The following is a 15,289-nucleotide window of genomic DNA, read 5'->3' as shown; positions in this document are numbered from 1 at the left end:
ACCARGGAACTTCTCTTGGCAATGGTTGTGCCAAGAGGGGTGCTATATTCAATTTTTTAGTGAAGTAATCCTCCCTGCCCACCATTCTCACACAGGAGCATGCATGTACAGCAAGAGAGGACACAGCCAGCCTGGTGGACTGTGAGCCCCCCGCAGGGTGGCAGGAGGCATCTCAGTCTGGCTGAGGTGCTGAGTGCTGGGGCAGTGCATCCTGCCATACCATGCACCCATTTTCCAGAGATACAATGAGCAGGCTAGGAAGAATATTTTGGGGTAGGAAAATACACAACCAGCATTTTGCCTTCATCAGGTAACTTGAATATCTTCAGAGATTTTAGCAGTGTTCTGGTCACCTGTTAGCTGTTTGTTAGAAAGTTTCAAGTCCTGAGGAGCATCAGGACATTGGGAAATGCTTCAGTGGCTTGTGAATTCTTAATGCCATGCCATGAGTGTTGGGTTCATCAATGCAAAGTGCATCATGCTGCCCAGGAGCCCATCCGGCACTGTGCTGGTCCTGTTGAAGACTGCAATGGAGCTGTCTCTGGTAGAGAGGCTGAATTTACTTGTAGTCACAAAGAAGGAAAGAAGAGACTTTTTTCTGATGCAGAGCCTTTAAGGGAAATTCTACAGAGAGAGATTTCATAGCTAAAGATGGAGTCTCACTATTCAAAATACATCATGCTCCTGTGTTTCCTCTGAGAATCATCTGGTCTAGGGCTCATATAATCCCAGAGGTTAAGGTTGGAAAGGACTTCTGGACATCATCTAGTCTACCCCCCTTGCTCAAGCTGRGTCACCTACAGCACATCACCGAGGACCATATCAAGACAGCTTTTGAATATCTCCAAGGATGGAGACTCCATAACCTCTCTGGGCAACTTGTTCCAGTGCTCTGTTACCTTCACAGTAAAGAAGTTTTTCCTTAAGTTCGGACGGAACTTCCTGTGTTTCAGTTTGTGTCCATTGCCTCTTGTCCTATCACTGGACACCACTGAAAAGAGTCTGACTCCCCCCATTTGTGCTCAGCACACCCCCATAAGTTTTAAGACTGTAGCATTTAGTTAGCATTTAGCATATTATTTTATTCACTATTTAAAGAATCTGTGTAATGTAAAGGAAGTGAACAAAAATACATCACTTTCTGGTAGCCTCTGATAGTGTCTCCATGACAGCCTCATGGCAAGTTCTCTTCTCAGAGACATGTTTAGGATTGTGCTTGATATGAAGGAGATTTGATTCTCAAGACTGGTTTATATTGTCACATTTTAACAAAGAGACATGTCAACCTGCTAAAGCCTGTGCATCCTTCATTAGTTTGTCCTGTTGTAGAGAGTCCATCACAGGAAATCAGATGAGATGCAAAACCCTACTGGTGACTCTCCTTGCTGCAAAGATATAGGGGGACAGGCAGAGCACTAATGAGAAAGTTGATTGTTATAACTCAACTAAGAAACAGCTAAGAGCCATCTTTCAGCCGGATTTGACTGAGAGACTTCCCAGGAAAACTCCTGTTATGTGCTAAGGGGTCAGAAATGGTCACTACTCCCTTATCATCACSCTGTACCCACATTGTTCCTCTGCAGGAGAGGCATCTGTTGGAGGGGCCAAGTGTGCTGGTCCTCAGTTCCAAGCCAGTCTCTGTCCTGGCATAACCACATCCCCCACACCCTTGCTTCTGTTGCATTTTCTGCTGTGGACTGTATTTCYCCTCTTTGCTCATTTGAACTGCTGGGACTTCATGTCTGCCTTGGAGATGAGAAGTGATAGTGAGGGTGGATCCAGGGCAGTGCTTCTTTGCTGCCCCCCATACTGCCACGGTGGCTGTCCTGCTGCAGGACGTGACTTTCTGACTGTTAAACACAGTYGGGAAACCTCTACCCCAAATCATCCTGAAATTGCACTCGATAGTGTTTTCAGCCTGGCGATACGACGGATGGTGCTTGCAGGAGCACTTTTCTCACTTTTTCCTGTCTTTGAAGCTCAACTTGTATTGTGAGTTGTTAGATGTTTTCTTAGGTTCCTGTCTGCAAGTTTTGCATCAGCCCTCAGAGCAGAAATAGCTGAAAGGATGCGAGGAACCAAAGCGCAAGGCCAGAGGAGCAGAGGCTGCAGGTAGTATGCTGAAAGGCAGGCTGTGTCTTTCAACCCAGTTGCTCCCCATGTGTTTGCTGTGCAATGTTTACATCYGTCTAACCTATTCCCGGCTGCTCAAGAAAACAAACTTTTGCCTTGCCTCTCCTGTAGGGACACATCTTTTAAGATTTTTTCTTTCCTGTAGTCTCTTGAGCTTACCTGAACTTTCCAGCCATTCTCCTCTAGCCCATCCCTTTCTGACTTYTTTATCCACCATCTCTTCTCTTTCTTTGCCATCTCTGCTTTTATTCCTTTTTCTTAAAACTGTTAAAGGTGGCTGACTGTCTTTGAAGTCATCTGGAGATGCTCTGCTCTTGCAATAGATGCTTGACACTGATCTTGATGTGTTGTTCAGTCTYATGAAGTCTGTAAATCCACAGGCTCTTTCACTCCTTTCTTTCTCTTCCTTGTAAAAAACACATTCAATTTTATCTTTTTACTTTATAAGATTGCAGAAATTCCTTGTACAGGATGGGAACAATGTGGATAGCTATTCTGATTGAAATGAGTGCATCATTTAAGCTAGTATTGGAATAGCTGGGGTAGTTAGTACCATCTGTAAGGCTCTAATGTGATGTCCTGTATGAAGTCATTCGTTGTGATCACTGTCCAACCTATTTCAAAGGAAACTCACCCTTGACTACCTCGCAAAGTTGCTTTTGGCTTCTTTACACTGTTACTTTGTCTTAACTAGGAAGAATGTTTGTTTAGGTTGGGTCTGGCTGACCTGAGTTAGGAAAGCCTGTTCAAAAATCAGTTATCAGTTTTCCTAGAATAGATGCAAAGTAACATGTTCAGCTCAGCAGTCTGTCAGGACCTTCTGTGCAACAGGAATGTCAGGTTTCCCTTGGGAGGAACCTGGCAGCCAAGACTGGAGGATAAATACAGTTTGGGCCAGTTACCAAGCTTGTTACACAGGAGGAAACAGGCTACAGCATTCTTTCTAGGCACTCATAGTTAGATTGTTAGGATTCCTCCTGCAGGTGAGCTCTTTCAGACCGATGTCCAAAGGAATTCCCTCATACTGAGCTCCTCCGCCGCAGTGTCACTGGAACAGCTAGCTTTTCCTCCAGGATGTCTAGGTGAGAACGTTTCAGCTCAGGAATAACACATCTCTGCTGGCTCAAGCCCAGGGGCTCTACCCTGTGAGCCTTCTCCTCCCTTTGCAGTATTTACAGCCCTCCCTCTCCTAGGAGAGCTTTTCTCACTCAAAGGGGTACCTCGAAGTAGAAGGTGAGCAGGAAGAAGAGAAAGACYAGGTCCAGAGCCTTGATGGTTAATTGCTGCATGTCAGAACATCTTAATTTTAAATGAGCACCATAAATTCATGACAACTGAAGGGAAGAGCTGGGCAGGTGCTTTTGGCTGAGCTAACTGCTGCCCCAGGGGAGGGGTTGTAAGTTAGGCAGTTCAGGGAGGAAGGAGCTAGCTATGATATTTGTAAAGACTGTTGATGGAAGATTTCTTTCAAAGCCTTTTCAGTCTCTCAAGCTGAGAGCTCTTTGCCCAGGGAGTGTTGGAAATCTGGCTCTTCTTTCCAAGCAAATGTGGCAGACTGGGAGTTGATGAGGTGCTGTTTAGCCACAAATATTGAATTGCCAATTGAATGATGTTGGGTTTGTTTGTTATTTTTTTCCTTATGGACAGTGGTGCAGTGACTGGGATGTGAGGCTGTCAGGGACAGGAGAATGGTGTTTTAGTCCCAGCTCTGCCAGTTACTTAGAATATGATCTTCAGGATGTCACTTGCTACACTGCAGCTCTTGCTGTTTATAAAAAAATCCACATCCTTATTCTCATTTGGGTCATGCAGTGCAATCAAGAGGGGAAATGGACTAATGAAATATTAGATTGTGATAGGTTTTTGCTAGGAAATGTTCATAGGAGCTACTATGCTTCCTGMGTCAGAGTCTGTTTGTATTACTTTGCAGCTATTGATGACGCTTGCAACATTTTCAGTTTGACAGCTTCATCCTCAACTGATGTCACTCCTATCCTTCGCCCCTCTCCTGTGTCTGATTCTGACCCCAGATGCTGTAAGCTAACCAGAGCAATCTTGTTGTGTTAGTCAGAATGACTAAGTTGGTCAGGATCAGGATTTAAACCAAAGCACTTGGCCCGCAATGTTGCTGGACTGGCCTCTTTGGGTCATACTGAAAACCAAACAATTTGTTCTTTATAAATTCAGTGAATAGGTTGCACTCATCCTCCACTGAACAACCAGATCCTGGCTCAGTTGCAAAACCTAACTCCTTCCTGGGTTTTGGTGCAAGTAGCTGAGAGCACCCCATTACATTTCTGCCCAAAACTACTTTCCAGTCAGGGCTATGCTGAGTTCCCTGGAGCTCAAAGAATATCTAATCTGCTTTATATCTAAGAAGGAGGTAACAAGCTGAAGGTGTCAGAATGTCGTGGCTTTATCAGTCCATTATCAAGGCCATGTCTGCCCCTTTCAGGCCTTCCTGCTGCTCAGTGCATAATTTAGCACTTTTCTCTTTGGAGAGCTATTTTCCCCACAGTAAGTCTGTCTGGCCTGTGAAGTTAGGATTGCTATCGTCCACTTGGAAGAGTGATGCAAAGGTTGTTTTCTCTTTCTCTGATTCATCTTCTGCTCTCTAGGACTTGTCAAATATAATTGGCAGCAGTGCAACAGCTGGATTAGCATTAAATAATGAGCAAATGGCCTGCAGCTCTTTTTCAGACCCAGCAAAGCACACACCTTTACTTCTCTCACATATTTTCTTGCCCTGTTTATATCACAGTGGTAGAGAGCTGAGTACCACAYGTTGGTCTGGTCAACTTTGGGAACAGAACAGGGGGTGCTACACTGTTTTTCTTACTAATTAGTACCAGGGTGATAGGTAGAGGCTGCAAACTGCGAGAGCAAAACTCTTTTCTCCCTCCCCCATCGCTAGAGTCATAGCTGAGCAGTCCGTGGCAGCTGTATGCAGCTGGGGTAAGCTGCAGCAGAGTGGGAGCACAATGCTCATTTCTTAATTTTCCTGTGTGCTCCAGGCACCAGGGGATCTGCCCTGGCAACCTCCTTTGTTGTAGCCAAGAGTTGAAATCCCAGGTGACATCAAGGTTTCCGGTGCTATGTCAAACTCAGCAGCAACACAATGTAGTGAAGTCACCCAGTAGCCTAGATGTCTGTGAATAAGAGCTGGAGACCTGAGTCCTAACCAGTGCCCTGTCCACTGGTCTCCGTTGCCTTTCTGATATTTGATGAAATTAGATTATGTAGAATTGCCAGAGAATTTATTTATTTATTCTGAGGGAAAGGGAAGAGGGAAAGAGGCCAAGAGGAATGGAGAATAGGGAAAGAGAGAGGGAAGAAAAAGTAAAGACAAGAGAGAGGTAGCTATGCATTTAGCATTCCTGAGCCATCTGGACCTGTTGGCATGGCCCCAGCTGGACAGGCTCACAGGTTTATCCATAGCATGATGTAATCTCCATCGTCCAGCTTTTGATTTTTTCTCCTTGCTCTGGATGGCTTCRTATCTGGTGCATGTCTGGAGCGGGCATTTTGATTTCCTGTTGCTATTTGTGGACTTTTCCTGGCTGATCCTCAAGAGCAGCTCAAGCGGTTTGCATTCCTCAAGCTGAAGAAGCAAATGCCATCCTGCTGGAGTAGAGGCTAGCTCTATCCAGCCTCTCCGCTGGGGAGTGGCAGCCCTGCACAGGGGGCCAACTGTGGTTTGCGCTATGCTGTGGGCTGGAGAGAGGATGACACCTCTGCCTGGTGCTTGGACCGCTGCTGCTGTGCTCTAGAATAGGCTAGCCTTCAGCACCAGCAAGAGCAGGCCTGTGGAGAGCGCCTGGCAGGCCGTCCGTTCCCTGCCTCTTGTGGGCTTCCCYTGTCTGCTTATTCCTGCAGGAGAATGGGAGGAAGGAGAATTTTATTTGGCCTCAGACCTATTCCTCCCTCTGGTAGATGTGAGCAAAAAGCAACAACAGATGATCTCAGTCACTTTCTGTTGCTGATCACAGCACACAGAAGCCCAGCACTGCTCGTTGCCCCGTGAATTAGGTGGGCTTCCCAGGAACACRGAAGGGGACTTCGGTGAGGATGGGGCCTGGAGCTGCCCTCTGTGCCAGGCACTCACTCTTGCTAGATTGAGGACTATGGTCCCTGTACCTCTATCCCTCAGTGCCATTTCCTATGTGCAGTGTCACAGGGAGGGCATAGCCACACTGCTTGAGGCAGTGCAGTCTCATGGGTGGGAGCTAGGCTTGGATTTCCTCCATGGTCTGTCAGAGACTGGCCTTGCCCCATCAAGGTAAACCATTTCCTTCTCCCTCAGTCCTTCCTACTCCACAAAATTGAAAGGGTTTACAATTCCACCTCCACAACTGCACACTGTTTTAACGTCTTTAAGATAAAAAGACCACACTGGAGTAAAGTGTTCTTATTCACTACATAAATTCGAGGTGTGGAGGAGCAAGTAGTAGAGCCATAGGTCCCCTTTTGACTTCAGGCAGAACAAGCTCCAACATTCTGTGTGGCTGGAAAGGTCTGTGGTGCCAAGAGGATGAAGATGGGATTTCTCTAGTGTACCACTGCTGCAAGTAAACTTCAAACACAGTTATACAAGGGACCTGCTTCAGAGAATGCTGCTCTCTGCGCTGACTCAAGAGTTGTGGGTAGCTGTATGAGGAGCCATTAGGCACAGTCTGACAATAATTCATGGTATTCCCTCATGATACTTCATCTTGCCCACATGCCTTGCTTAGCTTTATTTCCTCCAGGAGCTTGGGGACAGGGAAGTTAAGCAGAGTGACCTCCAGGGAGCAAAATTCTCTTCAGCGGAGAATTCCATTGCTTGATTAGAAGTTGTTCTGGTTGCATCCAGAGGGAGCAGGGCTCTGCTTGCAGTAATACCCCAGGGCTGGCGTGTCCACAAGGGCTGGGATGGACTTACTGGAACCACACAGCTGAGCTTTTCCACCCGACTCAGCTCTGCTGAGCCGGAGAGCAGCTGAAGAAAACGATGGCCTCTTTATAAACCGACTGGCAAAACTCTTGCATCTCTCCTGGGAGCGGGCCAGGGATTCTGAGTCATTGCTTAAGTTGGTTGCAGCCAAGGTAATCTTACCCAAGACATTRAGAGAGAGAAGGAGAGATCCACCCAGCAGTGCCAACAGAAAGAGAAGTAATCATAACCATAATTAATAATAATATAATGATGAAAAGATTCAGAAATGTGCTGCCCACTCCAAAAATAAAACTTGAGAACAATTCAAATGCGGTAAAGAAAAGAGGAGAGAAAAAGAGCCTAGAAAGACTGTCAAAGCCTGCATGTCAGCTGCAACGTGGGGAGCCCTGTCCAGCTGGCCTTGGTTCAAAGAGCTCCTATTGTCCAAGAGCATTTCCAAGACACCATTCAAAACTTTCAGAAAATGAACCCAAGATGCAGGGTGAGATTTATCACACAATAAAGACAAGCCAGATGTGTGCACCCTTTTACAGAAGGGAGGAAGGCAATGGGGGAGCAAAGCAGGGAAGAATCAGGCTGCAGAGACTTTGGTAAAGAGGGTTGCATGACAAGGGTCTGCTTCTGGGAGTACCCACACAGGACCAGGAGCTGGTTGCTTGTGTGCTGGGATGCAAAGTGGGCACTTGTGAGGAATTTCATGCATAAGCAAAGCTCCACACTCAGGAAAAAAAAACACTTTTTGTTGCAAGTAAGGGGCAACAGGGGCAGATTTCACTGATCCTTTTATTCTTTTGTTGAACATAAAGAACCCATTGATATTAAGAGCCTATCATTGCTCCTGGTCATGGAGGATATACCCGTTCAATAAGGCTATATCTGAAAGGATGCCCAGAAGCCAAATCACTGTAGATTTGGTCTTAATTTTCTAGCAGACTCTGCTATTTTTTTGCAGCACTAGCTGTCATGGAAGGGTTGTAACTTCTTCTCCCACAGGAATCACTCAGTTCCTATGCTTTGATTATGTTAAAATACAACAATTAATTATACAGAAAGATAATTTAATCTTTCAATCTGCTGCTAACATTGACTTGTATGGCTACAACTTGCCATCATTAAACAGATATCCAAATTCTCCCTGCTTGCAATGAGACCAGCACAGTTTTTGCTGTTTGCAACCAACCTCTTAGTATGGATATGCCATACTCTACTGCACAGATTAAAAAGTGACTTGTTTTTCTTCTGAGGAAGGTCTCTGTTAGTAGGGATCTGTTCATTTAACAGCAAAAAGCCTGAGAAAGCCTTTTGTCTGGAAGCTTAAGCTAGACAACTCAGTTTGAAATGACTCATACATTTGGTGAGTGTATTTAGCTTCTACGAAAGTTTTTTTTAGAAAGAGGTGGATTTATTTGAAGTCTTTAAACTGAGACTAGATGTTTCTGTGTGGCTCCATTGCAGATGAAGACCTTTAGGAGCCATGAATAAAGCCCTATGCTTAGCTATGTAAGGAATCATATTTGCATTTATGAGAACAGTACTCCTTGGCCCTACAACCTGTGAAGCTAGCCATCAGCTCCTTCTGCAGCCCCGGGGACCTCAGCAGAATGTAGTCTGAAATCCACAGATTTCTCTGCAGAGACCCCTGCAATGCTAGAGCACAGATGCTTGGCCCAATCCGAAATGCAGGAGCTTTCCAGGGGAACATAATAGGTTTACTGTCTTCATAGGAATATGGGATCTCTTCTTCCCAGGAGAAGCTTCTGACTTTCCTTGAGCAAACGATCCCAGATACCTTCAGATTTCTATTTCTTTTCACTAGCTAGAAACACCAGTAAGAGGGAACTCAGGTCCCAGCTGCAAGGCCTTGTCATGGAGAAGCCTTGCTCAGTAAGGGTATGGCTGGAGAAGAAAATGTTGGGAAGGCCTTGACACAGGCTGCCTTTCCCCTTTGGTACCTATTTTCATCCTCTGGCTGATGTGACTGATGGACTATTAGATCTGCATCCGTATCTTTGGAAATGTAGGGCTTTGATATCACACTCACTAATGTCACAGCCTTCATTCTCCCTCTTAATCCATGTTGCTCCAGGAGTGACAAACAGCCTGAGAGGTKTTGCCACCTTTCCAGGTGGCATTCCCAAGAGATTCTCTGGAGACTAGCTTCTTCAGCTGCATTGCTGAGGTGAAAATGATAGCCTCAGAGTTGCAGCTTAAGTTYAATTTCCTATCTGCTGCTCATGGCACAGATTTTCCACTGGGATATTGGCAGGAGGTCAGAAATCTGCATTCCAAGCTGAACTGCTTTGAAAACAGTCCTGATGCCCAGAAGCAGGAATGTCTCTCTCGGACACACACATGCACACACGTGCGCACGCACATACACACACACATACATACATATATGCACACACAGTTGCCTCCCCCTCCATCCAGGCTCACACAGAGCTCCCTCCATGCCGTGATGCCTGTGTGTATCACCTTGCCAGAGCCATTAAACAGTTCAGCAGCTGGTAGGACCCTACTCAACCTGATGGTTGCATAACCCAGCTGACAGCAGCTCCTGCACAGCCTGGCCACTGAAGAGAGTCTCTGATCTTGCTTCTTGCAGAATTTGAGATGAAAACCTCTCACGTACCTGAATCACAGTTCATCTCTACCCTGGTCCAGACTTACTTGTTCTGTAATTGCCCTTCACAAAGTCCGAGGGAATGAAAGCCACCAGTAATGTTTGGTATTAGCTGCATGCCTTTGTTTTTGGACTTGAACTGAGTATGACTATCTTCCTTTTTCAAGGCCTGCTTTCTTTATGGCTCTCCTGGGACCTGCCAGGGGACAAAATGTGCATTATCTGTGATTTTGCTCTCTGACTATTAAAGAGAAATAGTTTCAATGAGGCAAATGAAGCTGATCATAAAGATAGTACGTATCTTTTCTCCTGCTCTGATTATTTCCCAAAGTAGTTTTTCCAACTCCCAGGGCAGCGTTCTTATTGTTGCTTAGGCTGCTTTTCAAGCAACGTGCAGAACAAAAAGCTCATAATAACATGGGGATGACAGGTTGTGTAAGAGGAGAGATCTGCCTACTCTGGTGGCTCCAACCCAATACTGGACAGGGCCAAAAGCTTCCAAGAAAGGTGGAAGAATTAGTGGAGTGGAGTTTATTACAATTCATTTCCATTATGGAATAAACTTCTCTATCCCATTGACTAGTAACTGGCTTGTGCAATTGCATCTCTCTTATTTTTTAATTGTAATGAAGGTTTGTGTTTTATTTCATGTCTTTTCARGATCTTGTGAATTCAGCTTCACTGTAACATGGCAATATACTTCACACAGAGTCATGCAGAGCAAAGCAGTATTTTCTTTCATGTGCCCTGCCTGCTGCCTTTTGTTATACCGTGTATCCCTCACCTCTCAGACTATACTGAGGCACAGACAGGCGCTCCCAGGTCACTGACTTCAGGCACTCTTTTAAACCATGGATTTTTCCTTGTGTCCTTAGCCCTCTCAGTTCCCTGATCATTGGAGCTGATGTTCTCTGCATCATCTCTGTTATGCCGTGTCCTGTTATCAGAAAGGAATTTAGATGAAGCCCTCCCATAGCATGGCATAATCTTACTCAAAGTAATCTCCCTAACCCATTTCTTATGCATTCTAGCCTTTTGTTCACTGTTTTGACTTTCACTGTGCATCAAGCAGAACTTGTGCCTAAATTGTCCAGTCAGACCTGCCACAAACAATTAAATCCAYGTGGACTTTCTCTAGGCAGATTTTGCCTTTAGATGTGCAAGRCTGGGCCTCAGCTGCATCTTTAGGTTGTACAGCGGTGCTGCATGCAAATGTGTATGGCTGCTGCAATCCAATTGCATTCTGSCTACCATGCCTTTGAGCATGCGGCTGGGCTTTGCAAAGGGCAAGCCTGAGTGGAGGTGCCCCAGGGTGACACAGAAGACAGTGCCTTCTCCAAGCTGGTTGATTATATTTTCATACCTCACAACGTAAAGTTCCAATTAACTCCTCCTCCTCCTTGCTACAGCAGCTGAAAGATGCATGGGACTCCTTCACTGCATAAAATTAGGGTATGTCTGGGAACCACTTGCAAACTCAGCTGGGGCTGCCAAGGTAACACAGAGGTAAAGCCCCAATTTGACAAGAGGGCAGAGAACTATCTTTCACTGAGGGCAGTAATGGTTACAYAGCTTCTTTTTCTCAGAGCTACTGCTCATACAAAATCTCTGCCCAGGGACAGTGCTGTCTTGGGGCTGGGGAAAGGGCAAAGAAGAGGATAAGATGCTGGAGAGCTTGCCCCAGGGGTACCTGAATTTCTGTGGAGAATGCTTCCGTTYAAACATGGCCCACCATGACTCAGAAGTAAAGGCTGCTTTGTTTGGTAGTAGGCAGGTGTCTATGGATTTCAGAGCTCAAGAAAGGTCTTGAAGCCCAAACTTTTTATTTACCTTTCATGGACTCCTAGACATAGCCCTCAAATCCTCTGCCAAACATTAGTTAAGAATATCTCATCTAAATGTTTCATTTTGAGAGGGTTGTGTCCACTTCTGWGCATGGCGTAAGTCCTGCTCTTTTTTTTTTTTTGCCCAAGTCAGCTGCAAGCAAGTTGTAAGCCAAAGGAAATTTGGGATGTTCATTGCATATGAGTTTGCACGCAGCAAAAGCTAGCTGGAAAGAAGAGGCATTCCTCTTATCCTCCAGGGTGCTGCTGCTGGGAGGAGAGATGCTCCTGTCTCTACAGACTCAGCTGGTCTCGTGCAACAGGCAAACTACATATTCTAGCTATTTTCCACCCTAGGCCAATGGAGCCTTTTTTGCCTTGGTGGAATCTGGCATGTTCACCCTCCTCCCTCGCACATACATACCCGCTCAGCACACYGCACCTGTGGCTCCAGGGCACATGGATGGCCACATACAGCTTATGCCATTTGCCTTTGATTCCTCTCACTGTGGGGCTCTGCCCAGCCCCACAGTCTTTCACTTAGCAAGTTGCTTCCAGTCCCTCCCACATCATCACTACTCACAGCCCTATTTATGCTAAGCAAACAAAACCCAGATATTAATATACTGCTGTCCTTGTCTTCTCTGTGATTGTAATAGCAGGTGCCTCTAGTGCTTCTTTCAGGGCTACTGAGAAATCCACTCATGGACTAGGAGACTGCAGCTTTCCATATACCTTTTTTTTCATTTCTTGTGCTTTGGGGATGAAAAATAAGTTAAAAAACGTACTATCTCTGCCTTTGACTCCCCTTGTGTCTGGGTGTCTCCCAAATTCTTCCCCAATGAATGGCAGACTTGAAAAGTTCGAGTTTGGTATTACATGACTGTGATTGCAGCCACAAAATTTTGATGTGGTCTGTATTGTATGCGTGCTTTTAACAGTATCATACATTCTGTCAGCTGCTTTTCTTTCCACTAGGGTTGTGGGGGAGGAGGAGAAAATACAAAACCTTTGTGTCTAACATAGAAGTCACAGCAAATCGTGGGAGTGGTATGTACCAAAAGTGGTAAGTCAGTGGAGCTCCTGGAGAGACTGGGACTACCTCCTTTCAGAGACTCATTAAGTCCCGGGGTGAGAAAGAGCCAAGAACATGAAGGGGCAAAGAATCAAGATCACACACACACACATAATAGTTACAGGGATATATRAGGCCACATTACAGTTCAGCTCATTTAAGGGAAAATAGTACCAGGTGCTAGATACAGAGTATTATTTTTAATATTTTGTGTATTTTGGGCCCGGATCTCTGAGCTCCAGTATTGGATCAGCAAGGCAGAGTGGATTACAAATCCACTATAAAAAAAGGATAGTGTCACTCAGGTAGCAAGCCCAGTTGGTGTAGCAGCAACAGAGACCGCATGATCCCTGCGTGAGGGCAAGCAAGTGCACAGCACTGACCAAGTGAACTTCAGGCTTAAATACTTTACAAAARCAATCTGATAGCCTTCTATGATGGAATGACAGGCTGGATGGATGAGGGAAGAGCAGTGGACATTGTCTACCTTGACTTCAGCAAGGCTTTTGACACTGTCTCCCATGGCATCCTCCTAGATAAGCTCAGGAAGCGTGGGTTAGACRAGTGGACAGTGAGGTGGACTGAGAACTGGCTGAAAGGCAAAGCTCAGAGGATCGTCATCAGTGGTGTGGAGTCCAGTTGGAAGCCTGTGGCTAGAGGAGTCCCCCAGGGCTCAGTACTGGGTCCCATCCTGTTCAACTTCTTCATCAGTGACCTGGATGAGGGGACAGAGTGCCTCCTCAGCAAGTTTGCTGATGATACCAAGCTGGGAGGAATGGCTGATACACCTGAGGGCTGTGCTGCCATTCAGAGACCTGGACAGGCTGGAGAGTTGGGCAGAGAGGAACCTCATGAGGTTCAACAAGGGCAAGTGCAGGGTCCTGCACCTAGGAAAAAATAACCCTAGGCACCAGTACAAGCTGGGGGCTGACCTTCTGGAGAGCAGCTCTGCAGAGAAGGACCTAGGAGTGCTGGTGGATGGCAAGTYGACCATGAGCCAGCAATGTGCCCTTGTGGCCAAGAAGGCCAATGGGATCCTGGGGTGCATCAGGAAGACTATTGCCAGCAGGTCGAGGGAGGTGATCCTGCCCCTCTRCTCAGCCCTGGGGAGGCCTCGAGTACTGCATCCAGTTCTGGGCTCCCCAGTACAAGAGAGACATGGAGCTACTGGAGAGAGTCCAGTGTAGGGCTATGAAGATGGTCAGAGRGCTGGAGCATCTGCCCTATGAGAAACGGCTGCAAGAGCTGGGCCTCTTCAGCCTGGGGAAGAGAAGACTGAGGGGGGATCTTATCAATGTGTACAAGGACCTGAAGGGAGGGTGTCAAAGGGACAGGGACAAGCTCTTTTCAGWTGTCCCATGTGACAGGAGAAGAGGCAATGAGCGGAAATTGAACTACAGGAAGTTCCACCTAAATGTGAGGGGGGACTTCTCAGCTGTGAGAGTGACAGAGCACTGGACCAGGTTGCCCAGAGAGGCTGYGGAGTCTCCTTCTCTGGAGATATTCAAGGCCCGCCTGGATGCAACCCTGTCTAACATGCTGTAGGTGACCCTGCTTGAACAGGGAGGTTGGACTAGATGATCTCCAGAACCTTTATGATTCTATGAAAAGCAAAGCCACACACTTCAAAAACAAACAGCAAAGCCTGGGAGAACCATGCCCTGGTTGGAGTCCCAGGGGACAGAGCCCAAGCTGGATTTCTATGACCTCTCTCCCCCCCCCTCCCCTGAGTATGTATTCCCCAGCGGATGAAGGGGGAGACAGCTCCTGCTGTATGTGATTTGTATTAACACCCTCTGTCAGGAAAGGAGGACAAGGTCCCAGAAGGGTTTTCATGAGGGCTATCTATCCCTATCCATTTACGGAGGAAAGGCGGTTGGGAGCCTCCAAGCCAAGGCCGAGTGACCCTTAGGAGTGCCCTGTATGGGACAGGACAGTTGCTTTCTGGTCCCTCCACTGCAGAAACAGTCTCAAATATCCTAAGCTTTAATGTGCCCAAGATGACCTGTATCGCTTTGGAGATGCAGTGAAGCGCCAGGGACGCTTCTGTTTGGACCCAACTGTCCCCAGGAAACGCTGCCAGGGGACTCAGAGGCYGTGTTTGCTTGGTGCAGCGCTCAGGCGCCGAGTTTGTCGCTTTGGCGGCTTGCAGCTGGTTAGTTGATATGTTGTGTGAGCCGGCTGCAGGGCGGCCTTCCCACCCCACCCCCACGCAAGCACGATGACTCAAAGCCTCGGACTCCTGGGCCTCGGGGAGGCCAAGGTCTCTGCGAAGAAAGTGAGGCAACGCTCATCCGCGGATGCAAATGCCTAACCAAAGCCACAGGGCCCCAGCTGGCCATGACTGGGGGCTGCAGGCAGCAGCAGGACTGCAGCAGGCTCCTGCACGAGGAGCTGCCAGGCTCTCCAGCCTTGCCCTGCTGCTCAGGCAGCCACGGTGCAGAAACTTGTGGTGCAAGGGGGACGAAAAGCCCCCTCCTCGAGAGCCTTGACCCACAACCTCGGCCACCGCGGGGCTTCTGGAACCTTCCTCCCCCTCCTCACCCCCGCCCAGCTCCGCGGCCCCACAGAGCCCAGCGCGAGGGGTGACACCCGGGGGGGGGGCGCCAGCCTCGCCCCCAGAGGCGGCCCGGGCCGCGCTGAAGAGGCGGCGCCATCACTGCCCCAGCGCCAGGAGGCGCGGGCCGCCGCCGCCATGC

The 15,289-nt window shown here is 47.3% G+C and overlaps 1 protein-coding gene across 1 annotated transcript in view; it reads left to right on the top strand.

Annotated features, from left to right (window-relative positions):
• The first annotated feature begins 445 nt into the window (after positions 1–445).
• The window catches only part of CREB3L1 (cAMP responsive element binding protein 3 like 1), a 43,899-nt gene continuing 29,055 nt past the window's right edge, over positions 446–15,289 (top strand). The window contains exons 1-2 of the mRNA XM_085305451.1: positions 446–544; positions 2,068–2,112. Of these exons, the coding sequence (XP_085161577.1) occupies positions 446–544; positions 2,068–2,112 (144 nt within the window). The remainder of the gene's footprint in view (positions 545–2,067; positions 2,113–15,289) is intronic.

This window comes from Rhea americana, unplaced genomic scaffold (genome assembly GCF_003343005.1).
Source record: "Rhea americana isolate MKP2758 unplaced genomic scaffold, rheAme1 scaffold_102, whole genome shotgun sequence".
NCBI lineage: Eukaryota > Metazoa > Chordata > Aves > Rheiformes > Rheidae > Rhea > Rhea americana.
The sequence above is the reverse complement of the archived record's forward strand: the minus strand, read 5'-3'. Positions and strand labels throughout refer to the sequence as shown.